Source organism: Labrus mixtus, chromosome 23 (assembly GCF_963584025.1).
Source record: "Labrus mixtus chromosome 23, fLabMix1.1, whole genome shotgun sequence".
NCBI classification, from domain to species: Eukaryota; Metazoa; Chordata; class Actinopteri; order Labriformes; family Labridae; genus Labrus; species Labrus mixtus.
The window spans coordinates 3,036,412-3,062,587 of NC_083634.1; the positions used below are offsets into that span (position 1 = coordinate 3,036,412).

A 26,176-nucleotide genomic window follows, 5' to 3' on the forward strand; every position below is an offset into this window, starting at 1 on the left:
TCTCTCAGATACCTACAGGTTGAACTAATGGAATGAACAGGCCTGTATGGAGACATGTTTTAAAGCAGAGGAGCATTGGAAGTGGAGGGTAGGAGCGCCTGTTCCTAAAATTTGATTGCGGGAGAGGAAAGCTATTTATCCTGCTTTCAAGAATGTGAGAATGATGGTAAACAAAAAAAGCCTGTTGCAAAGTAAGGGCATCTTGGAAGAATAGGGAATGAGGGAAGATGCTGAAGCCACATTTGAACCAATTTGCAATATAGATTTTGTGGCTGAGGGATCTAATGGCAAAAACTTCAGGCTGTTCTGCTAATCACTAAGCAACACCTGCATTCACTTTCTTCCCACGTGACCATTTTTATCTGACTAAGCTCAAATGCTCAGTAAAAATCCCATTCATTATCTCCATTTGATTATTGGCCATAATGTCATAACCATCCAAGGTAGACTTACCACCAGCGACCTGAGTGTGAAACGATGGTATATGCTCCCGTAGAAGACAGACAATATCAACCTCCTTTTAAGAGAAACATGGTTTATTCGTGATCTCGGGTTTAAAAAAAACCCAAAACTACACAGTTTCTGATTGGTTACCATGGAAATGTTTACCGTCTGAGTGAACTTAAGCTACATAAATAAGCTAAGTGACTTTCCTGTTATATAAACATGTTGATTTACCCTCATATGTGGCACCAAGCAGCAACCACCTGAGTGTCCACTTGAAGCTGGCTGCAAAAGCTAAGGAATCCCCATCAGGTCCCATTATGCTCGTTTTTTGCAGCATAAATAAACATGTTTATAGACTGGTTCAAAGTTTTGGTCTCAACAGCTCATTGCTTTGTCGGTAAATTCTGAGGGGGTCATTTTTGATTATATTAAGATTTTTGCATTAATTTGGATTTTTTAGGGGCATGGCTGAGCTGACTGACAGGTGTGTGCATTGTTCAACGGAGCTGTTTGCCTGGATGCTAACGGCCTGCCTCAGCTCCACATCTTTGCTTGTTTGTAGGTTGACCAAATGTAAGTCGGAGATGGCATTTCCAATTTGGCGTCTGCTTCAAAAGGCTTGTTCAGAAACAAATAGGTGACATCAGTGAAACAATGTCCATGTATTATACAGTCACATACAGTTCACTGTCCATTGTCTTTACAGCTGCTGATCCATAACAAAGCATTTATATTATAGCCACTGTTTAGCTTTTGAAACCTGGAATACAGCTGTAATATACGTACTGTACAGCTGTTCAAACCTGTTAAACCTCACCTTGTAGATGACATCAGAAGAAAACGACCACTGCATGTAGTTGATGAATGTTGATGAGCACTGAAGGCCACATATCTCATCTCATTGTGAGACAGAATTGACTGCTGAATGAAACAAGCAAGAGGTCAGATGTACTTTGACCACTTAGTTTTTGTTCAATCAGCCCTCTCATTACCTGTCCTTTTTATACCAGCTGGAGCTGTCTGTCTACAATGATTCAAGGTGATTTTTTCCCTCCGAGCAGCAGGGATTATAGAAGGCATCTCTGAGTGCCGGGGGCTGCTGATTACTTGCTCTACTGCGTCTTTACCAACTCCCCCCCCCCCACCGCCTTATCCACCCATGTTTTTGGCATACTAGCAGTGGGATTTGACTTTGTAAGCTGTGACTGGCTGCCTGTTGTCTGGACATATTTTTGCAGCCCATCTTAGCCTTGTGGGAGGCAGAAACTTCTCTTCTCTTCACTAGTTTCAGCGAGCTTACTGTTGCTGATTAACTGCTCTGTTTTGAATATCAGACAGGTTCGCTTTGTGCCCACTCGGCATATGATTCAGAGGATGCAAATAAGGCAGCTGTCAACATCAGTCATCATGCTCATGTGCCCACAAAGACTAATCCGTCAACAATCAATAAAACAATTAGTCCAAAGTCCCTTTTAGAAGATTGGCAGCTTGTTTGATCGCCCATGGCCTCTGAGATCTTGCGCTCCTGACAAAGTCAAGTGGTGCTTGACTTGGAAAAGATTTTTAAAAAAGGAGGATTTCAAGGACTCAGGAACAATGGTTAAAATCAAGTAGGAGACATTTGTAAAAGAAAAAAAAAAAGGCTCTGCATCTCTGTTTCTCCTTCCTCTCCTCCGCTGCCGCAGTGCAATTACTTCAGGCCTCTGGAGCGGCCACCCTTGATATTTAGCGTCACCTCCTCCACCTCCACCTGCAGCAGCGATGCACTTATCAGTGAAGCCAGCCATAATTGGGTCTATTGTGCAGGGCATGCTGCTTTATGCCAAAAGCCCAACAGCAAAAGACTAAATAAAAAAAACCCTCTATATTGAGAAGGAGGAGAGGAAGGAATAAAACGAAGGTTGAACAAAGTGAGGAAGAGAGAACTCAAAACTCGACAATTACAGAGAGGCCAGCTCTGCTGGACACGTGTTCTGGATGTTGGCCATCACTGGAGTGAATGCTTGAATGCACTTGTTGTCTCCGTTCACTGCTTTCCCGTTAACACTTTAATTAGTGGATCTCATTTATTCCTGCACACTCCCTTTACTATACTCCTCATTAGCATAGATAACCTTTCCATTTTTACATGCTAGATCCGTTACAAGCCAAGCATGTTCATTAATTTAAAGCTCCTGTCAGCATTTTTTAGCTAATTAAGAAACGGACTGAAATTAATACTGATGCCTCTGTTTTAACAATAAAAAGCTGACAAGAGCAGTTACGACAAGTTTGACTATTTCTACAGTTATTTTTAATGCCTGTAAGCGCTGCAACGGGGTAGGTATCAGACGAGGCGGGTTTACAGCTCAGAGAATGAAGAAGCAGCTTTTTTTCTAAATTCCTCAGCAAAAAAACACAATGAGCTGAGCGATACATTTCACCATCGAAAGGAGGAGGAGATTTTTCATCACAGAACAACTACCTGCTCGTGTACAGGATAAAATCAACAAAAAGTGTGGCTTACTGCTTACACAGGGGGCGCCAAAGTAGACTGAAACCAAAAGTTCCTCACAGGAGCTTTAAACTGCGGAGTAATTTCTCAATGAAAAAAAACACATAACAATTTACATGATGTATTGATTTAAGCATCAGAAGAGAGAATTTAAAGACAATGCCTAGAGTGCGGGCATGAACACCACTAACGTTAAGAGACAGTGATGATTCATCTTTAATAAAAAATTATCTGTCATATTAAAACGTATTCTTCTTTTTAAAAGGTTTCATTTAATGTTCAGGCTTGCTGTACACTTTTTAGAATTAAAACTTAAAACTTAAGACCTTTTAAACTTCAAAGAAAAATGGATACCATTTTTTTACTCCAGTGCTTCAGACTTTGTGAGACAAAAAAACCTCCATTCCAATTGTGCTCAAACCTTTACAAACCATTAAAAAAAGACATAGAAAAAAAAAGAGAAACATTTTAATTATAAGCACTAGTGGCTGGACTATTGTTGCAATTTCTCACAGATCCACCAGGGTGTTTATCTTAGTCAGTTAGCTTGATGCTAATGTAAGAGTGAAAATGGGATATGCAAATAAGTTAGAAACATATGTTTGTTATGTTCTTTCTCTATGCAGACATAACTTTAGTATGTTCTTAAATGATTGCTATAATGTTGGTTACAAGTGTTTACAGTAATGTTACTAACTGCTGTTCAGGCAGGAGTGAGCTGTGTAGTGACGGGAGAGAAAGAGGAGAAGAGAGGTTGTGAAATGTACCGTGCGTCGGAGAAGCTGACTAAAGTTATGAGAAAGACCCAGAACGTGTTTGGACTGATTTATTCCTTCACATACACCCACGTCGCTTACACTAACACAGAATGGAAATAGCTTTAAACGTGGATTAGCATAATGATCGTGGTTAAACTTTGAACTTGAAAAATTATCTTTTGTTGTTCAGCAAAATGGTTGTTTCTGAAGTAAAGAGAAGATTAGTGAGTTGATTAGCATCCCTGTAGTTGGTAATGTTACCATCTGCAGTTGTGTAATCAGTTAAAAATGTCTGGCCTGCAAGCTGAATGAATGTAGCCCAAACGATCAGCAAACCAAGAAGGCGTGCAGCGACACCTGCCACTCCTTTACACTTTTGAAGTATAAGGAAGAGGATGCTACAGTGCTTGTGATGTAAAAAAAAAAAAAGAAGCTTGTTTAGAAATATTGTGGGATTTCCTTATAACTATCAAGTTCGGTTGCTACTCACCAACATGTAAACCAATCTGTTGTAAGTTCTGTGTCGGATCATTTTTTGTTGTATAAGAAAGGAAGGGTGAAGCGGCTGTCCCTGAATATAATCACCTCTCATCTTTCTCTGTCCCCCTCCCCTTTGTACTTTGTGTTCCCATGAAAGGGCACAGACCCTGTAAAAATCTCAGTCTGTCAGTGCGCTCTGCTCTCTTCACCTTTAAAGGTTTGGCTGGAACACAGAAGAGAGAGAGAGAGAGCCAGGAGCAAAAAAGAGTGGGAGACACCGGAGGCTGAAGGAAAGTGTTGGACTTGAGGAGCTATAAATCAGACAGTGGCTGGAATTAAATCAGTCAGGGGCGAAACATGGCGGAGCATGAGCCTGGTGGGTGGGCAGATCGATACTCTGGCTGCTGTATCTTTGCTGTAGTGTAGTGATTACTAAAGCCACTGAATTAGCAGTGGTGCTGATAGCAGCGCTGTGTTAATTAAGTTTCAGTTGACTGGCATCCTTCTGTGCCACACATGTTAGGCGTGCCTCACTTTCAGAAAGGGAATCGAAAAATGGCCAAGAATACCCCCTGTGTTGTCCTGCACCTGCAGCACACAAATCACTTCTCCACCTTCGGTTTTCTAAGTTTGCAGTTTGTATTCTCTCACGCTTTTTTTATCTGAATGTGCATAATGAATGGGGTATTATGAAGACAGGATATTGTGGGGTTCGTGGTCTGCTCAGGGATGTGAGCCGTTTAAGGGAGGAATACATAAACAGGAACTAGCCAGAGCTAATGTTGTTTAAAAAAAAAAACCCTGCAGGGAGGTTTGCTGGGTGAATGTGAAACTCCCAGCATTTACACACAACATGAAACTAGTTCAGAATGAAAGCTCTCTGTGTAACACAGTGACACGGCTCCGACAGGCAGGAGGAAATGAAGCAGATAAGCTCTGCAGAGAACAAATTAGTTTCCAGATGTACAGTATATATGTGCACTGTTCTGCAAACCACAGACACTTCTTAGAAAACCTGCATGTATGAAAATTCAGCATGACTTGTTTTTTTGTCTCACCCATCATTCACTGTTTTTGGGTGGATGTTTTCTCTCAACATCACAGCTTTTCCTTTATGTTTCTGCATTATGTTTGTTCCTGCAGACACTTACATCAGCTTACACTGTGGATTATTGTAGTATTATTGCCTTTATTTTTGGTGCTTCTTGAATTGGCATTTGGAACAAGTAAAAAACAAAAATTAGACATTTAATGAATTGGCCGGGCTCCTGAAAGGCCAAGTGAATGCGCCCTCCCAGGATATGATATTTCAACATTTTATTGATCAGTACTCTTAGTGCTATTCTCCTGGCTAACATTAGCCCCCTCTGCCTGGCCCCCCATCACCCTTTGGAGCTGACTGAAATACGTTTTTTGACAAGTTCTCATTGGGGTTAAATGCCCGACTCAGCTGCCTCCTCTTCTTCTTTCTTTTCTGGCATCCTAACCTTGTGCAGGTCCTGGCCCGCTCATGTTGGTTACATTCCTTAAAAAGGCTCATAACAATTTAAGTTTATATTTTGAAACAGGCCACATTTTACTGTAGCAACAATACATGAAATGTCTGTTTGAAATGAGGTCCTTGTTGCTTAAAATTAGGATGGATTTTTTATTCCATCCACCCTCCCAATGTGACTGGACCCCAGAAAGCTTTCCCCTTTATCCCCCCTTATGTATGGCCTTGCTGACAAGCACCCCATAATGCAATAATCCAATACCTTAATTTGCTCACTCCCCAAATATAGATTATTTTCCGCTCCACAACGGTTGTCCTCATAGTGATTGTAAATTTTGTGGCTGACACCAACAACTGAATATGATGCACAAAGACTCGCAACACTACAACTCCCAAAGATATACATTTATTCGATATATGCTTTAAAGAACACAACGTTTCGAGTCTGACCGGGCTCTTCATCAGGTGCTGTGGGAGCCGTTGTGCTGCTAGTCTTTGTGCATCATATCTAGTGTTTTTTTACGACTCAGCACCTGAATAGTGATGTGCGTGTGCAACCAGCAACTGCTCTTCTGTCAACTACAGTGCGCTGCTAGCAGAGTGTAGCCTCAGCGACAGTGCGCTGCTAGCAGAGTGTAGCCTTAGTGATGTCACCGATTACAGATCAGATGGGATCAGTTTCTCCACTAGCTGCCACACAAACGTTTTAAAGTGGTGTTGGCCTCTTCTATGGTAATATGCAGTACAACATCAGACACTCTCATGATGGCTGCTGCTCTGCGTTTATGTACTGATATTACAAGACAGTTTCTATCTCGATGAGAAATGTCTTGATGTTGTAATATCGCAAGATCTAATCACACCTGTATGAGTTACCCTGCGAATTCCACCCCAAGAAGGAAGCTAATATGAGCCTGTAAGCGCTCTCTACATATTTTCTGTACAGATATGAGATAAGGGAACAATGACCTCATCGACCTTTGGCAAGAGCCTAGTGTAAATCCCAAAAGTTGCAACTACAGTCTACTTTATTCACTATTTGGACTTCAAAAATCCTCAAGATATTCTTCAATGTATCCTTAAAAACAGATTTTTTTTCTATAAATTTGCTATCTGCTAAAAAACATTCTTGTTGTAAAAATGAATATTTCAGATCACTGTCATGTCCCTTCATGGAATGTGTTCACTGAGATGAAACGTTTGGCAACAACAGGAAGTGAGACTCCTGACTTCAGCGCTGCCGAGAGCAGACAATGAATCCTGTTTTCAGCGTGCTCTGAAATAAAAGACGGTTGGCAGGAATGTTCTGGGTGTTCACGGCGTGAAACAAAGCTGTTTTTACTCTCTTGCAAAAGATGATGGATTACGTTTGCTCTTTTTACACAACGTGCCATGTGGCTTCATCTTTCACTCATCACACAGCGGGAGTTTGAGAAGGAAGTAATGTGTGTGTCAGGGAGATAACTGACTAAGTGAAAAAAAAAGGAAGGAGGAAAATGTGCAAAAAAACCCCAACAACCTTTATGTTAAAGTTGTAATGGTAACACTTTGAAAAGTCCAATCTGCTTCATTGTTTGTAACAGATTAAAATATGTGTGGACACGCTCATAACCTCGCCACATTTCACACACACACACACACACACACACACACACACCCTTCCGGTATTTGTTGTGCAGCAAACTTTCACATCTGGTAAAAAAGGACAGAAGTTTGAGCAGGAAGCCTGAAGACAAAGCAGTAAAAACAGAGTGACACAATGATACATTGTTGTTTCTGTGTGGGGGCAGGAGGCCGATATTACAGCAGCACATGGGATCCGTCTAAATGCCCCGCTCTGTCTCACAAATTACACTTTTTCATTTGAAGTCAGAAAGTTGAGAAGCGAGATATGAGCGTGTGCCAGATGTGGAACAGGATGCGTGACTTTTCTTCTCATTTTGGGGGGGGGGACGTAATAAAACATTACACCCCGGCAGCTGCAATGTCTCCGCAAGACATTGTGCAATGTGCTTCTTTTATGTCAGCATAATGAAATATCACTGCTTGCCCTTTGCATAAACCATTAGTAAGAGTGCTGTCATTCACTTTCAATGGGAATTAAATGATTTCTCCTCTGTTCCCCTTCCCTGTTTGATCATTTTCCTTACTATCCAACAATCTCTTTCCATATTTGACTGCAGCGTGGTGGAGTAAGTTCCTCCGTTCTCCTTTCCTCCCTCCGCCCCCATCCTCCCTCCCTGAGGAGCAACTGTAGCCGCTAATCTCCGTTCGCAGCCGGTGCCCCCCCCCCCACCGGTGTGGCATTCTGCGTGTCCAGGGAAAAGGAAATGTTTCCCTTCCTGCTCTCAGTACCCTGCAGTCTGTAAATAGAGGCTGCCATTAGCTGCCCTGTAGGCCCCTCTGGAGAACTATATCTGTCCCATCATACAACACCCTTGCTACAACTTCCTGAAACAAACTAGGGGGTGTTGAGCAAGAAGATAAGGGTGGTGCCGGAGTCATACTAAGAACTTGTGTTCGTATGTGTTGCTGAGTTTTTGTACTTCTATCCACATGGCCTCTCAAGGGCTGAGCGATGAGATAAAGCTCCATGACGGGCTCCGACTTTGGAAACTAAAGTCAAATAAAAAAGTAAAAAGTTAGGGCTAATACATTATCATGTAAATTTGAAACATTAGCTTCTTTTGTAGTAACAACCATTTTGATTAAAAAGCTTTTTAAAGTTTCTGGCATGCAAAAAAAGGATGGCAAGTTCACTCTCAACATGACACTCACCAGAAAATGCAATAACAGTGAAAATGAGAAAAAGAAAACTACGTACTTTTTTCCTATGTCCATTTGTCCTTCTGTGTTTCAGCTTGTTTGAATGCTTTTGGGGGGTTTTAAACTGTCACCCTCCAATCAAATAAAAACATACAAGAACTACTGACTCAGTGAAATATTTGCATACAGCCACAGCAGTAAGGTTAAATTGTTCAAAATAAAATGATTTAATGTCATGATGTCATCATGGAGGGACCCTTAAAGTAATTGCGAAAACATAGCGTACATTTTAATTTAAAGCTCCTTTGAGGAGTTTTTAGCTGTTTTTCAAACAGACTGAATTTGACATTGATGCCTCTTTACGACCTACAAAAGCAAACAAGACCATCATCGAGAAGATCGATTATTTCTATGCATTTATTTTGAATTTCTGAAGCAGTTTTCTTAGGGTAGGGTGTGCAAACCATTTTTGAATACCACAGCACAGATTATAGGTGAGTGATACATTTGACTGAAACCAGGATGATTAACATGTACAAGAAAATATCAGCAAAAAGTAGGAGGGCATGAAAGTTCCAAACAGGCGCTTGGAGTTGTAAAACTTGTGGAAATCTGTGTCTGTTTCTGTCTCTTTTCAAATAAGAGTTCTCTCTAACTCTTGGGGCGCTAGTGGTCCATAGTGGTTAGTTTGCATGCCACATGCACAGAAGCTATAGTCCTCCAAGTGGGAGAATCCAACCTTTGGATCCTTTCCCCCATGTCGTTCTCCACTCTCTCTCTTTCTGATTTCCCACCCTATCCACTGTCCTGTCCCTCTAATAAAGCCCAAAAAATAAGTCTTAAAAAACAAAGAATTCCTCCATCCTTAAAGGCTTTATATGCGATTGTTCGCCCTTGAGCACCAGCATGAAACCAAAACAACTCGTGGTGCATTGTTGTGTTAGCATGCTAATGCTAGTGATCTTTATTATGCTCGTATCTTCACACTGCATGTAAATTTACCTGAAATGAGCGTGATCTAGAAACACAGTTAAGTAGTGAATACAGTATGTTATTCTTCTTTTCTTTTCCTCAATTAAACTACTTTTATACACGAGGGGAGGAGTCAACCGGCCGTCCGGGCGATGTAAACAAAGTGAAGATAGGACTCTGAAAACTCTGAAAACATCACAGGCAATGGGACTCGGGTGTTACACCCATTGTAGACAGTCATGACTCACAGAGTTATTTTCAGAGGATATACTTGATTTATATTACATTTAAGTGTGAAAAATCACATATTAAGCCTTTAAAGTAGTTAAATCACTAGAAAAACTGCACAAAGCAAGATGAGGATGCTTTTTCCTGGGTTCCTCCCAAAGACTGTAAATATTAATGGATGAAGCTGTCTATTACTACAGGAGTCTCCCCCCCGCCCCCCCCTGTATAGCCTCAAGCCGATACTCGATGAACTGCAGATTTTTGCACTTCAACATTTTTCAACACAGGAATTTGCCTCTTGGTTCCCCCATATTGGTATTTTTAAAAAGTGGACAGAAAAACGATACGATACATTACGATATGATATGATACATTTTATTAACACTTGAACTCCAAGAAAACATTAGAAAGCAATGATATGAAGTCATTACTTTCAAACTGATCAACAAAGTCATGATAGTGAGACAGAAACCACACTTCAGTTGCCCCTGTTGGTACTGTATGTGCTCTGGCTAGTGGTTCTTTGAGCTGAATGCAAATGTCTGCATGCAAACTTACTCATAACAACCGTTCTAACATGTCTTTGTTTAACATCAAAATGTTTGCCATCTTAGGTTACTATAAGCATTGGCTGTTGTTTGATCGTGAGTCTCCATGACATTTAACCTGGACAACTCAATGACCCTCTGGCTTTTGCTGTAGTGTAATCATCATTAGATGTATCCTTCTGACCACAGACAGTCTATCACTTTGGTTTAGTCTGACAGCTGGACATTGGTCTCCTTGGAGCAGGGCCATTATTGTGGCTAAAATACCTGGAGACAGAACCGTTTAACATGTTTGTGTGAAGCAGTGTGACCAGACCGTGTGTCAGCTAATCAGAGTGAATTAATGCAGCCACATCTTTCCACTCATGATGACTGTTACCAATGAAAACATCAATCAGACATGTTTTACTCAAATGCCAATGGGGAGAGGACAACACTAAATCAATGGCTGTATGGAGACTGTGGGTTAGCTGGGGGTATTTACTAGCATGGAAATGAGGCCATTAGGGGGAACATCAATAGCAGGATGGATATCATTGTCTTTGTGTTTGCCATTGTCTTTTCATCGATCAGGGCTTGTGACACGTTTAGGACGTGAAAAGGTGGAAAGATTGATACCGCCTGTTTCTTGCTAATTTGTGGCCTTTGCCACATATTCAACAAAGTGTGATGTGACTTAAATGAGAAAATTACAAAAAATAAGACGTATTTTAACAAGTTTCTCCATGCGAGTGCAAGTAAGCCTTGGTAAAGTAAATCTGCAGGCACAAGAGCCAAAAATCACAAGGTCTCGACTTTGCATATGTGAAAGTTATCTGCTGATTTTTGTCCCATAAAATTATAAATTAAGTATCTTTGTGATCGTTAGAATCATTTCCAATGCAATAACTTTCCCTGAGGACCAGGGACTTAAGGAAGAACCCAGCGCCTTTCCGGCTCAGGGAACAGAGTATACTTAAGGTCCAGAGAACCCCCAAAAACACAAAAAACAAAGTGCAAGAGGAACCTTTTTCTTCATTGAAAAGAGTTCCTGGAACTAAAAGTATTTGCTGCTTTTGGTGGAAATGCACCTTTTGACTATTATTTTGACAATCTGAAGATGCTTCAAGGCGATCAAACTTCTGTTTTCAACATGCATCATTTTGATTGGGACATGAGCGAGAAGGTGTCCGTCAGTATCAAGCGAGAGGATGTGACATTTTCAGTGCCCACTGCAGATTCTGCAGAGCCAGGATTGACCAGGCACCTGTCAGCTTCCCTTTATCCTCGCTGAGCCCCGACCCCACCCCACGTCTGCCTGATCGATGGCCCTGGATCGTCGTCACCAGGCAACCAAGGATGACACCAAAGCTCTCACAGCGTGTGTCACCTGACAATCAATCTCCTGCTTCACAGCTAAAGAACCAGTATTAGAAATCAGACTGTGGGGGAAAGACTTAAAGAAGACAGAAGGGGGGGACTTGTTAAGGGAGAGTCGGTCTCTGAAGTCGCCACAAAAAACTGAAAGAATTCTTCTCAAAGAGCTTCTGTCAGCAGGATGATGAATGATGATGGAAAGATGGTATCATGACAGTATGTGTCACCGTGGGAGACGGTTAAAAGCAGGCTGAGCCTTTGCACAGCTGTCATTGAAACCCCACACTGCCTTACTTTTTTTGTGTTCATTGTTACGGCCTCTGAGGGATGAATACATGTGCCAACATCCGCTGAGAGTACTTTTACGTCCGCATGCTGCACTCCAGGACAGGCTGTTCTGAACCGAATGGTAAAATGACAAAGTGGTGCCCATTTTTGTCAGAGAGAAATCCGTCTCAGCTCGGATCTGGATGACTCTCATCAGTAATAATGACTCTTGTTGTGTCGCAGTGTCAGACTTCAAGGCCACTCTGTTTCCTATTATATTCATGAGATGTGAGCGGTAGTGTTGGTTTGCGGAGGAGCTACGATAAAAAAAGCTGTTTTAGAGATGTCAATGTTTTTGTCTAAGGACTTGTTTCTCACAAAGGGACATGCATTGGGAATGATCCAATGGACTACACATTTATAGATCTGTCATATCGTTACATCAGTAACATTTATTAGACGATAAGGGAGATCTGATCAGTTGCAGATGTTAAATATAACATCATCTGCATATTATTTATGTATTGGTCTGGTAGAATAAGGGATTCATATTGAGAAGAGTTTGCAGATCTGGGGAATGGCACCAATGGATTTGCATCTGCAGATTGAGTGATAGGAAGAAATGTGGTTTTATCATTTGTCTGATCCACATTACTGACCCAGTTGGCCCTTTTCTGAGAATATCTAGTGAATATGCAACAAATATTTGAAAATATGGAAACTATTTTTCGTGATTTGTTGGAGAGACTCACATATTATCATATTTTGTTTGCAGCCTAATCTGTGCAAATACAAAGTGAGCTACAGGTTACTATTGGATATTGCAGACATGTAGATTTCCCCCAGGACATCATAAGAGATGCAAATCACTTTCCCAGCCTTCTTTTTATACAAGAAGACTGGGAAAATGATTTTGGGTGGATTCCAATTGGGAATCTAGATCTGCAATATTTTAAAGGTTGCAATCTTTCATATATATGGAAATGTCTATCCAAAATAACATCTTTTTCTGCCCAAGTTTGCAGATGCTGCCCGTATCTTTAATACATATTCATCACCCACTTGCATGGCACAGTATTTTTCTGCATTTATTCCAGTGAAGTGTGCCCTCCAGGTCTGCTCTGTGCAGGTAGAGCTCAGACTAACTTCCTGTGGTGACCTTAGCACAGGAACTTTCATGTCTATCTTTAGCAACAGCACATCACTTCGGCCTGTCTTTGCTCTTCAGTTTTTGGTGCACTTTGGCGCCCACCGAATTAACTTACTGTACTGTCATAGACAGCTCAGCTACTGTGTTGCAAAGCTCTCACCAACGTGTGAAAGCCTGTCTGATATTTACTCCACTTCCGCCTTCTTGCTCTGTCACTCTCTCTTTTTCTCTTCTTTAATCTGTCGCCGTCCTCCTCCGACTCTTCACATAAGAAGTCCAGTGGACTCTGTGTGATTCAGGGCAGAAGTTGTAAAAGAGTGGCATTTTTCATTTGGTTTGGTTTGCTTTCACGCTGCACTTTGTCAAGCGTAACAAAGCTGATCAAATGTTGTGTACCATAGCCACCCGTCACTAGTTAGGGTTGTAGCTCCGGTCAGTGGCTACTGCCATCCGCCTTAATGCTGCACTATGACCCAGAAGTAAACAGCAGCACAGTTAAAGAACGGTATTGTTGTAGCTCAGTTTTTCTTTTGTCCTATAAAATGGAGTTAAAGTATATCAGTCAAAATGTCAAGTTAAACTGGCATATCGCCTGAGCAAACATATTTCACATCGTTTACAGACGGCCAAATTTAACCCACAATGCACTGAGTTTTGTTCCCTTACCTCTTTGGTTTGGAGCGCATTCTCATCTACAGTGAACCAAACGCTGCACTCGTTTAAGAACAGTGACCTCTGTTTTCAATCAGACCAGATTTCAGTTCTTTGGTCCGCATCAGAGTTTGTTTTAGAAGTCATTCCACCCCAAACCAAAGGGACATCCGACGAAGCGCTCCAGAGTTGGACCAAACGGCTCAGGTGTGAATGCATCTCTACCCAGAACTTCCATGAGATACAATGTTTAGCAGATAGCCTCAGCTGTTGAATCAGACGGTACGGAGATGGGCTAACTGGCTTTTTGTTAAACTAAAGGCTGGTGTGTGAACTTGACTTGAAAAATGTGATGAGTTTCACAGTTTAAAACAAAGCCTCCTCTCTGAAAAGGGCAGCTTGAAACCAACAACAACAAAAAAACAAATTACATTCTTATCAATTATAGTAATTCCATAGTCATATTTACAGACTTATATTATTAGACTTTATATCAGTATATATCATTTAATTTAACATTATATAAAGGTGAATTAGTTTTCTGCTCACTAGACAGTTTGCACGTGACAGACATCCCTTATAAACATGCAGTTACCACTTGGTCTCAACAGACGGTTATTTGCTTCACTGTAACTCCACATGGCTACTGGCGCCAGTGTTTCTGAACAAGATGCTTTTTTGCATTGAGAATTATTTGCATACAGGGGCACATTTGTGCATAATGGCTCATTGCAATACATGCAACCAGAACAGACGCACATGATCTGCAGGGTAGTTAAGGGTTCATTTAACCCCCTACGTTTGTTTTATGAATGAAGACGGTGTCTTTTTGACTCATTTGCACAGGTTTACAGGGTGCAAAAGCAATGCCATCGTTTTGTGAATCAGGCACTAAGACTGCATGTAAAAGCCTGTCATTTTTCCACAGTGTAATAATAGTAAGACTCTTCTTCTGCTACAATTGGTAATGTGTTTACTTTGGCCACTTCTGTTTTTTTTTCCTTCTCATTATCGTACTAACTTTCACTCACCCTCACTGTTTGACTGATGATTGACACTTAAGCTTCACATTTCCCTCTCATTCTTTATCTCTTCCTCACCCTCCATCCATGCACAGAACGTGTGTATATCATGTGTGTAGCTCCGACAGCTCCTGAAGCCTGTAATTGAGTGTGTCCGCCCACCGCGCTGCAGCAGAGATGGCGCAGTGGAAGGCTCTCATTGTGTCGGGGACAATAGATACGTACACAAACTCCTCATCACACCCCGTCTCACTCGCTGTGAAAGATCCACAACACTCGAGAGCCATTAGTGGGGTGTGCTGTTGTGGATTTCGCGGCCTCACTTTGTTCCTCCAGCGTAACCTCAGAATTACTGTCACGCTTATCAGAAATGAACCAAAATATCCTGTGGCTTCTTTTATCTACTGTTTCAGCAGCAGATCGAGACGCGGTCTGTGTAGAAGACAGGATTAGTGTATTTTCGCCTCTTCAGACACAATAAATGCATTTGAGATTATGGCACAAAAATAGATCCCCTCAGGCGTCTCTACCACCACACTTCATGCAGTTAAAAAAAACCAAAAACATGTATTTTTGTGCATCTGCATTGTGTGCGGAGGTGTGTGTATATGTTGTGAAATAGTGACTGGGCTGTAAGCTGTGGTTGTCAAGGCTCCCTGCTTACTCAATCACCTAGAAAATACCAGTATGCTTTTATTTCCGGACCTGTTTTTGCAAATAATGTGAAATGCCACCATGCATGTGCAAAATATACGCCGGGCATTCCTCTAACACACATGCACTGTGTCTTTACATTGGACTGAATGGGAGCATGTCAAGGAGAGATTAAAACATTGGTTTCCTGTTGATTGTGTCTGTGGCTTTTTTTTTATCCGGGTTTGTTTTAAAGCCACAACGAGGTCAGAGACTGACTGTGCTGTCAAAAGTCTGACATGAAAAATTACCCTTCTTATGCGACATTTGCAGTGATGCAGCATGTTTACATCTTGACAAATGCTTGCTGTTTTTATGTGTTATATCATGTCTTTTTTTAACGTATAAAAGTCTTACAAAGCGTTGGGCAAAAGGACTAAAAAAAATGTATTGTGATGAAAATGTTCATATCAGTCGATAAACGATAATTATCACCATGATGTTAAATCTTTATTTCTTTCAAATTTAGAGACTGTTTTTTTTTTCCTGAGTGAAAGTTGAAGAAACCAGATGGTTAATTGTGGTTTAACCTTCTTTATTGTCTGAACATGACAAATCAGAGGAACATTTCACAATCATAACAAAGTGCACGGCTGCATACATTTCTTGTTTCCTATATGCTAGACAATCCACTTTTGCATCAATCTTTTTTTATTATTGTGATTAACAGAATGAAAGGTTTGTCTTATTAAACAACATTCGACAAAGGATCTCACATACATAGAATGTAGGTTAACTTAGCATACTGCCAGATGTTTTTTAATTTGCAATAATACAGACTAAAGAATCATGATAATGTTTGATTGTTGGGGATCCAGCCTTTTGAATGTATCATAGAAAAGAAGACATAAAAGCTCCCTAACTTCCAATTTCCCCCTACTCTGTGCACGCGGTGGTCTGTCAGCGCCACAAGTTTGATCCGTCAGGCGCCACTCGCCCTGCTCCACTGGGTCTGTATCTGGAACGTGAGTGTAGCCATGAGCAGCTTGATCACATCACAGGAGAATAAAGAGAAAAACGTGTTACTCTGTCTTTGTGAGGATGTGAGGATTTTGACATTTCGTAGTACAAAAACTGAACTGAGAGGCATTTGTTCGGAAACTTTCAGTCGCGTTTGTCTGAAAGTCATCAGTTAACATGGTCACTCTTTTCACCGTAACACCAGAACGTCACTTCAGTGATATTGCTGATATTTAGAGGAGAATCCCTCTCCTTACATCGCTGTAGGATGAATGTCTACAAACGTACAGGCAGCTTTATGTATTATTGATCGGTCTGGGTCGATAATGCTGCTGTTTGAGAAATGAAGGGCAAGAAATTCCTCATCATTCAAGCATCGTTGAGTGCTAATTAGCTAACATAAGCTAGTTAGCGTTAGCTAGCGATAGTATCAGGATAGTATCAGCTGTAAAATGTTTGTGTTCTGGGGCAGTAATTTGAGTTAACGGTAGGAATATTTAGATTTAGTCAACACTATAATTGATGTCAGGATGAGGAGAAGTCCGATGTTTCCCCTTACAGAGGCTGTGGAGGGTCTAACTGCATTAATCCACAAATGTCCTCCTTTCTGTTTTTTTTTCTCAGATTAAATTCTGTAGAAGCAAAACTTGGGCTCGTCTCCTCGTCAGTTAGTGAATCACATTAAACAACAACTGTATTTCATTTGAAACATTTAAAAATAAAACCGATAAAAACACGTAGGGGGAAACTGAGACCAGTAACTTTTCAGTAGCGTACAGCCTTTCTTGCCCTCCAGGTGGGCGGTTCCATAAGAGTGTGACGTCACACGAAAGCTATGAATATACCAGTGCCTGTCACGTGGGGGATTTGGCTTCACTTTTGTACAACTTTAATGGATGTAGAGAAACAACGTCCATCTGTATATTTTAAACTAGCTCCCTTCAAGTAGACTAGATATGCTTTTAAAGCTTTGAAAAGAGGATATGCAGATTGAATTTGTCGGGTCAAATCAAACCATCACATCAACAGGGGATGACACCGACAGCCAGATATCTCAATTAAACGTACCAGTTAACAATCGCTGATTATCTCGCTCACAGCGGTGTGGAGCAGAATGCTAAATAAGCGACTGCACAGCTCTTTCAGACACGCAGCCGTCGCTGATAAGAATGTAATTTTCTTTATGTCACTCATAATCACTCGTCTTTGATCTTCTCTCTTCATCCTTTCTTTGTTCATTTAGAGGCACGAGAGTCGACCCAGAGAGAGTAACGAGGGGAATACCTGAGAGGAGAGAGAGCAAGGATGGAGTCCATACTATCGGAGCAGTCGGCCACAGTGGACGAGCTGGTGGAGGCCTGCATACAAGCATTTGGTATGTCATTTGATGTCTACTGAAGCGTATGACATTCATTTGAGAAAATACAAATCTGCTCTGTTTTTCTGAATTAACGAGATCCTTATCTGGGAATTCAGAGTTTTGAGGTGCATGCGGCATCAGGGCCTCAGTTGCACTCCGTGGGGATCCAGTATTTTCAGCATTTGTCTGATTGTCTCTAGAGTCACCATATTGCCACCCTGATGCATTTCACATGCATCACAATGTATATCAATAAAGCCATGTCTCATCTGCACGTCTGATCCTGACTGATCAGAGTGAGGTTTGCGTCTGAACTGCAAAGATCTAAGTTGCCAGTGCAAAGTCGACAAACCAATAACTGTACCGTTAATTTGACCTAAAGACACGAGTATCGGGGCGCTGGTGGTGTAGTGGTTAATGTGTGCGGCCCATGTGTGGAGGCTTTAGTCCTCCAAGTGGGCGGCCCAGTTTCAAATCCCACCTGTGGCTCCTTTCCTGCATGTCATTCCACTCTCTCTCTCTCCCTGATTTCCAACTCTATCCACTGTCCTATCTCTACAATAAAGGGACAAAAAGCCCAAAAATAAATCTTAAAAAAGACACATCTTTCCATGTTTTCAAACCCAAACCTTCATAAAACTGTTAAACCAAATTGACTTTGAATAATTACTGTTTTAAGTGCTCTAAATGAGAGCTTCTGTCGAGATTTTGAGGAACTGAAGCAAAACAGATCAGAATTGAATTTTTTTCCATAAAAACAATCAGAAATACTTTTTGATCCCAGGGAGAAATTCTGAAATGTAACTCATAAATCTGAGATAATTATCCAGATTTTATTTTCTCATGTTAATGCATTACGCTTCCTTAGACATCGTCTACTACTTCACATTGTATTTTCTTCAACAGTTATGTCACTTATTGCAACAGAGGTCATATCTTTATTTGAACGTCTGGCTTGTTGATGTTTCTCTTCTAGATGAAAAGGGCACTTTGAAGGACACTAACTTGGTCCGCATGTTCCTCATGATGCAACCTTGGTACGTCCCTTCAACGGACATGGCTCAGCAGCTGGTGCTCAAGTATCCTTCACCTTTGTTTTCTGCTACCTCAGAGATTTATGATATAATCACTTGTGTGTTTTTCTGTAACTATCTCTTAATATTTTGCTGACAGAGCGATTCAGAGCCTTTTGTTTGGCTTTGGACTGCAAAATAATAATACACCTTGACGAAGAGCGTCTTTTATTCTATTGTCTTTCTTTGTTGTTTCCTAAATCTGTTAACTCTGAATATGTTGTAAGGATGGAAACGTTTATATTTTTGCAGACATTTTTCATGCTAAGTTGCACCTTGACTTTTGGATCAGATCTCAAGACGAGAGCTGTTCTGCAGAGCGCCGGACAAGAATATGTCACCTCGTCAAGTAAGTCTCTTTATTCTGAAGAATGAAACGATTCTTAGAGATATGTCAACTTTTAACCTAAAGGCCCTGACACAACAAGCAGACGGCAAAGAAGTAGTGGTGACGAAGGCTGCCTGTTGCGTCGACTCACGTTGCCTCACATCTCGGCCAAAAAGTTGCACTTGAACACACCGCAAAGACTGCAGCCGACGGCCAACCACTTTTAACCTGACTGAGAATTCAGAGTTCAGAGACTTGAGTTGAAGAAGATATAAATGTGTGATATAATGGGAAAGCATGTCATTCATATACATCTGAACTCTATGGATGTGATATGACTGATATCATTGTTGTATTAGCTGATCCTCACCAGAAAAACAAGCTGAGCACCGAGGACAGGGGTCAGCAACCCAGGAACCATTTTTGCCTCCCCTTAGCCAATTGAGCATTCAATGCACTGAACATCTGTTATGATGTTTTACCACACAACATGTGACTGCTCTCCAAAACAAGAGCGCCCTGTCATCTCTCCTGCAATTATCAGTGCTGGTGTACAGAGTGAGTGAGTGGTCAAGCAACAGAGAGAGAGGGAGTGATGAATGGAGGAGAGCAGAGCAGGGATGTTGAGAATCTGACAGTATGCTCATATGTAACATCATATAAGGGGATACATTTAAAACATGCAGGGTTAAAGGTGACTCTCTGGATCTGTGCGGTACGCTGATATCTCCTCTACCTCGAGTCTGCCCTGGATCTCAGTTTTGTTTTTCTTAGAACAGATGCGCTGACATTTTGATGACTGTTTTTTTCACACATTCCCCATCCGCAAACGGCTTCACATGATTTCCTGAACTACCACAAAAACTTCCTGTTAATTTCTAGGAACAGATCGCACACCACCAGTAAAGACTGGACAGGCGCTGCTGCAGGCAAAGGATATGACGCATATTGAAACTGAGAAATTCTAAAATGATTAGGCTGCACATTTTTCACTGGGGAAACACTGGAGAGAGGCATGCTCTAATGTTTTCTGATATTTTGTTTTTATCCTTTCTCTCACTATTTTTTATGCGTTTTATGCAGATCTTGTGCAATATGGGTATTGTGCAACATGTGTTGTGTGTTTTGGTTAGCACTGGTTTCAGTTTCCATGCGGATTGTGTTTTTATTGTTTTTTCAAATTTAATTGATTTTACTGTAGAGGCAGCTGAATTTGTGCAAAACTAGAGTCCAAGACAAATCTCCCCAAGGGGACAATAAATTGTATCGTATGCAGCTCCAGAGCCTCAGGTTATACCGACCCTCGACCTAGAAACATGCTGAGCTAACGTTAGCTGCAGTTCAGCAAGCTATCTCATTCAACATCCTGTTTCCCTCGAAACATTGAATTTAAACATGAAACTGCTTTGTTTTGGGCCTTTACTTGTTTGACTTTAATCACAATTAGATTTTTTTTAAAGTAACCTAGCTAAAAATGTGACATTGGAAAACAATGATAGCTGACATTAAGCTAGCTGTAGCTGATGTAGCGATCTTTAGCAGCACACCTCTCCTTCCATTAGCTCTACAACAGTAGTTACTCATTGCAATCATAATTTATTAAACTTCTGTTTACTGTAGAGTTTTGGAGGAGAAGACAAGTTAATTTTTGGGGTTTGATAAATTATATTATCATATCAGTGCAATGTAGAGGGAAAGAGAAACAGCAAAAATTTAACTCTGGTGTCACTGCTGCAATATATCAGAGCCTGTCACAGAATATTTTGGCTTCAGTTTTGTACAACTTTTATACAACCGGAGGAGGAAGAGAAGCATCGTCCACCTTACAGCCAATAGTCCAGCCGTGCCTCATAAGTTGCCCGTTTACAGCTACATGTCGGGCTGTATTGGAGTCAAACTGGATACACATATTGGAATGACTCTGATATTTATGATTTAAAATGTAATTTAATGACAGTAACAATTGGAAATAAAGTATAAATCATACAGGAAATGATTATTAGGGAGTTCAAACTTTGAAAGCAACAGTCCCTGTATTGTGCAGATGTGAACAGGTCTATCTGTCGACAGCATTTTCATCATCTTCCTCTCCTTTTCATCGCTTTGTTCTGCCCTCCAGGTACTGGATCACTGAGTTTCCAGCAGAGTTCAATCTAAACCCAGAGCTGGCCGACCAGATCAAAGACTTTAAAGACCTCCTGACCACCGAGGGAAACCAGAGCCAGAGTCAGCTCATTGACCTCGACAGTGTGTGAGTGGACAGCTCGCTGAAATCTTTGTGTGTTGTTGACAGTGTGAACGAACGTCTCCTTGTGTGTATGTGTGGGGGTGTGTGTGGGTGTTCAGGTCAGCCTGTACCCTTTTTTATTGCCTGTTCTCAGACTTTGCTGAGTTTTGTCTTTAGGGGTCACTGACTTCTCCTTTTCCAATAAAAGCCAATTCTGTGTGGCCGCAACGTCCCCTTATGTGGAGAAGGCATTATGGGGTCAAACTTTGACTTTACAACAGCTGCACATTTGCAAAACGGCAGAGTGACATTCCTTTGAAAAATCTGCATTCGTAAAGCCAAAAGTAGGTTCAGGGCTGCAGTGATTTATAGCTGAAATAAAATAAATTTGGGGATAATCAGCAGAAAAATATCAAACATTTGTTGATTCATGCATTTTAAAAATTATGATTTTCTCTACTTGGGTTTCAAATAGACGGTTTTTAAGCTCTGATTTAATGAGCAGTTGCACATCATTTTAATGACTAGACGATCCTGAAAATAATGAACATACTAACTAAAAATGAAAATAATCACTAGTTGTGATTTGTTTTGTCATCCTTCATCTATGACTAAAGGTGCAAACTAAACAAAAGCTAAAAAGATGCTTTGAATCAGTTTAAATTGTGTTCTTTCTAAAATAAATATATATAAAAAACCTGTTGCATTTAAATATTTTGCCGTTTTCGATTGTTTGTCTTTGTCCCTCACAGGCCGTCATATCAATGGAAGCGGCAGGTGACACAGCGTGTCCCATCAGTGTCCAAAAAGAGGAAGATGTCCCTTCTGTTTGACCACCTGGATTCCTGTGAACTGGCTGAACACCTGACCTACCTGGAGTACAAATCCTTCTGCAAGATCCTGGTTAGATTGACCTCAGCCTGTTTTTGAAAACCCTCTATCTTTAAATTCTCAGTAAATTAGAATGCTGCAGGCTTTTAGAGGTTGCTAAGCAACAGCAATTAAAATCCACTTTAACTGGCAGTTCTTTAATTTATTGCTCTGAAGTTATTTTGGGAAACACAGACGAAGACAGGGTTGTTTAGATTCATATGGGTGATTTCTTTTAGTTCATTTTTGAACGTGTGATGGGTTTGGTGGCAAGATGGGGTTAAGCTAAGCCAAGCCATCTTACTTTAACAAACCTCTTTAGCTGACTTAATCGTGTCATAAATCTTATCATCTGCATCTCTACAGGAAAGCAAACAAGCTCTCAAATGCCAAACAGTGCTCTAGAAGAGGCACTCCAAAAGTCTTTGAAGTTGCATTTTTGCAAAGCTTGAGAAAATTACCAAGCGGCAACTTCCAGTCTTGAAAAATGAATCCATTGGGAAGTGCAAAATCCTGCAGTTTTTTAAAGTGTCCACTAGAGGCTGGCTCCAAGAGCCCAGAAGTCACAAACACACAACAGGAAAAAAAGCAGTTTTTACAGCAGAAATAAACATGTTTACAGTCTGGTACAAAAAAGGATATAGGTCTGATTAGTTATTGTCATCATGATTGACAGGTGGGGGCGGTGTAACGGTTTGTCAGGAGTCTTAAAACCCGCCTCAGCTCTCAGTCTGTCGTTAGGTTGACTGAAAGTTAGACTGAGACAGCATTTCCAACATGGCGTCTGCTGCCGATGAGCCTCCAGTGCCCCCTACAGGAACAGATGGCTGACGTCACTCAGGCTTCATCCATTAATATTTACAGTCTATGGAAAATACAGGAGCCAATAAATTAAGAAAATTACTCTCAGGGCAAACAAAGACTTCAGAATTTAAGTTTCAAGAAGAGGCTGAAACACTGGAATTGATTATTCGCAAACTTCAACAATAAAGTGTGTTTTGGGCGTTTCCCTGCCTGGTTAATGTTTTACAAAATGCACATTCCCAATTTGTAACACGCCCCATAGAAGACACTATACAGCTCAATGATTTCCTGTTTTGTTGGTCATAAAAAAGTCAAATGCATCTTCTTTGGAAGTGTCATGGTGAAAGGAATAAGCAAAATGTCAAAGGATATCATTGGATGGAATTCATAAGAAAACTGAGATGTTGTGATTTCCTTTAAATAAATGAAGAAACATGTACCAGTGCTCCCTCTCCTTCAGTTTCAGGATTACCACAGCTTTGTGATGCACGGCTGCACAGTGGATAACCCCATCCTGGAGCGCTTCATCACCCTCTTCAACAGTGTCTCCCAGTGGATCCAGCTCATGGTGCTCAGCAAGCCCACCGCCCCGCAGAGAGCTGCCGTCATCTCCCACTTCATCAGAGTGGCACAGGTTTGTCCGCTGAGTCGTTCACTGCACACACTTACAGACAGAGCGAGGCATTACGAGAGGAGAGAAGAGAAGGTGTCGACAGTGTGAAATGCAGATCAAACCAAGACAGTCTACCATCATGTGGCACAAATTGTAAGAAAAAGTGAATTTAATTTTGGAAAGCTTTGGCAGCATTAGGATCTTAAGATGCCCACTGAGAGCTCTTCAAGATAATGCTGCTCAGGGGAAAATCTTTTTATAGCTCGGTGATGATGCATTTTTGGCATTATTCACAGGCTTGTATGGCCTGAGGAGCTGTGAAATGGTCTTACATAATGAAGAAGCATGTTAAACTTCTATTTATTTGAGAGAAATATCATCACCTAAATTAGAGGTCCCAAAAGAGAATGAGCTATTTATTGCAGTGGAAGGAATACAAAAGTATCATCAAGACTTTACACAGTTTGTGCACTGAATGAATTCAGGGATGAACACTACAATAGAGGGATCAGGGGCGAGTGTTTGCTGGGTGCACTGCTCAAAACTGCATATGAAATACCTGGTACATAAGGGGATTAAATGAGGAGAGGGAAACATTTCTGTTTTGTGCAGCTTGAGGAACATGTCCATTTTCAATGATGCTAAGGGCACACTCATTCAATCAATCTGAAGGGTGCTCAAGCACGCCAGACCCCCAAAGTCCAGTTCGTTCGGGTAGTGTGAGTGCTCCGATCTCCGCTTAAGCGTGGTACACTTCCTTGACCCCGGCACGTCTGGAAGAGGTGTGCTTCGGCACGTTACAGTTGCTCATGTACGGGAACAAGGACTGGTACACAACGTGAACATGAAGTATTATCAATCCCCGCCTCCATAATTGAGAAATCCTGCAGTGTTATGGCTGTATGTGAATAAAATGACTCAAAATAAGTCACAAAGTCACCAAAGTAAGAGTCATGTTCTCTGATTTAGCTGCGCGTCCCCCTTTTTTTTATTTTTTGGAGTCCGTCTGTGTTGAAAAACTAACCCAGGACATTTACATATTTAAAGGTACAGACACAGAAACAGCCTGTTCTGAGCAGAGCTGAAATAGAGGGGTTTATAGATATGATCAAATACAGGATCAGAGTGGATTTAGAACAAGAAACTTCACACACGTGTTTTGAGGAGCTCTGAGAATTATTTAAACTTGTTGAAAATAAGTATAATATGTGGCCTTTAAGAGTTTTTCCAACATTTAATCTCTTTTGAACCGTTTCCACTCGTGCAATCATTTAAATGTTGGTATAAATCCTAAACATAAGCCATAGAAATTAACTTAAATACACGACCAGGGACAAGAAAAAATAGCAAAAGTAAAAGCCAGGGGAACAGCAAAGTCAGTAAGATTCATCCACTGGGAACCATTTATGTCGGCGATTTCTTTACTGTCTATCCAACAATTGCTCAGATATTTCAGTCTGGACCAAAGGGATTTAGCCATGATGCTCGCTCTTTTTCCTGCAGGTTTAGACCTCACTGGGATACCTTCATTCCTCTAGAATTCCCTACAGTGACTATAAAAAATACATTGCCCTGTAAGCTTTAGTAAAAGTTAGACTATTCTTAATCCATCCATCCAATCTGTGTATTTGTCAAGTCTGTGCTGAAAGACTGAAATCAACGGCGGTCATCTACAGGTCAAGATGCCTTTAATCCCTAATCTTTATTTAATTCGGTCTCTTTCCACAAATTCTTCTACAAGGCTGCCAACTTGCTGCCTAATAAGGATCTGTGTCCATATGTCTGGAGACTTGTGTCATCATTTCAGCACAGAAAAATCCCTTCAAATGGCATCCTGTCCTGGGCTTCCATGTTTGAAATGTGATTTCAGTGGGATGTTATCGTTTGCTTTGGTCTGGCAGAAGTGCTGGATCCTTCCTCTGTGTAACGATGCATTCAGGGAGTGTCGGTAAAAATTTATTAGGAAGTTTCATCCTTGAAGCCGCCAGACCTGCAGTATGTGATTGCATTGTCTCTACCTATGATACGACATGTTACATACTTTACATTTCATTACGATATACGGTGTGATTTAATACCTTACAATGCTTTACTGTACAATTTGATGCAACATGATACGATACCATACAACACTATGTTGTCCTGGTAATGACATTTGTCATGGATTTTAGTGCTACTGCCTTTTTTTCCTCTTTATCTGATGAACAAACTTCTGTCCCTCATCAAATACTCGTCCTGAATTAAACCTAAAATGTCTTTTCACACCATGGCACCTGTCAGGGGAACTCTGCTGAGTGTCTTTTAAGTGTTTCACCTCCTTTTGATTGAACACTTTGAGTTTTTTCCCCAGTGGTGTCTGTCATTCTGACAGTGCAGCAGTGATGACAGATGTCTGGGGTGACGGCTTTGACAGATAAGCATCCCTCTGACCTCCGCCGTCTCCCAAATATCACAACTGTCAGAGCCCAGAATCAACTTCAGATTATTTATTTATCGTAGATGCTGGACAGAGGATGCAGGTCACAGTCTGGAGAAAACTGCAGCTCCCTTCCCAAATATTGACATGGTTCTTAAATGGCTGATTTTTAAAATACACCTAGATGAGTCATGATTT

General features: G+C 41.0%; 1 protein-coding gene across 4 annotated transcripts in view; it reads left to right on the plus strand.

Moving 5' to 3' along the window:
• LOC132958641 (RAS guanyl-releasing protein 2-like) overlaps window positions 1-26,176 on the plus strand; it is a 61,254-nt gene that overhangs the window by 6,826 nt on the left and 28,252 nt on the right. For all 4 annotated transcript variants that reach the window (XM_061031605.1, XM_061031603.1, XM_061031606.1 and 1 more), the window contains 6 exons: window positions 17,531-17,662; window positions 18,624-18,726; window positions 19,013-19,069; window positions 21,168-21,299; window positions 22,028-22,178; window positions 23,410-23,583. In XM_061031605.1, the coding sequence (XP_060887588.1) occupies window positions 17,593-17,662; window positions 18,624-18,726; window positions 19,013-19,069; window positions 21,168-21,299; window positions 22,028-22,178; window positions 23,410-23,583 (687 nt within the window). In that variant the 5' untranslated portion in view covers window positions 17,531-17,592. The remainder of the gene's footprint in view (window positions 1-17,530; window positions 17,663-18,623; window positions 18,727-19,012; window positions 19,070-21,167; window positions 21,300-22,027; window positions 22,179-23,409; window positions 23,584-26,176) is intronic.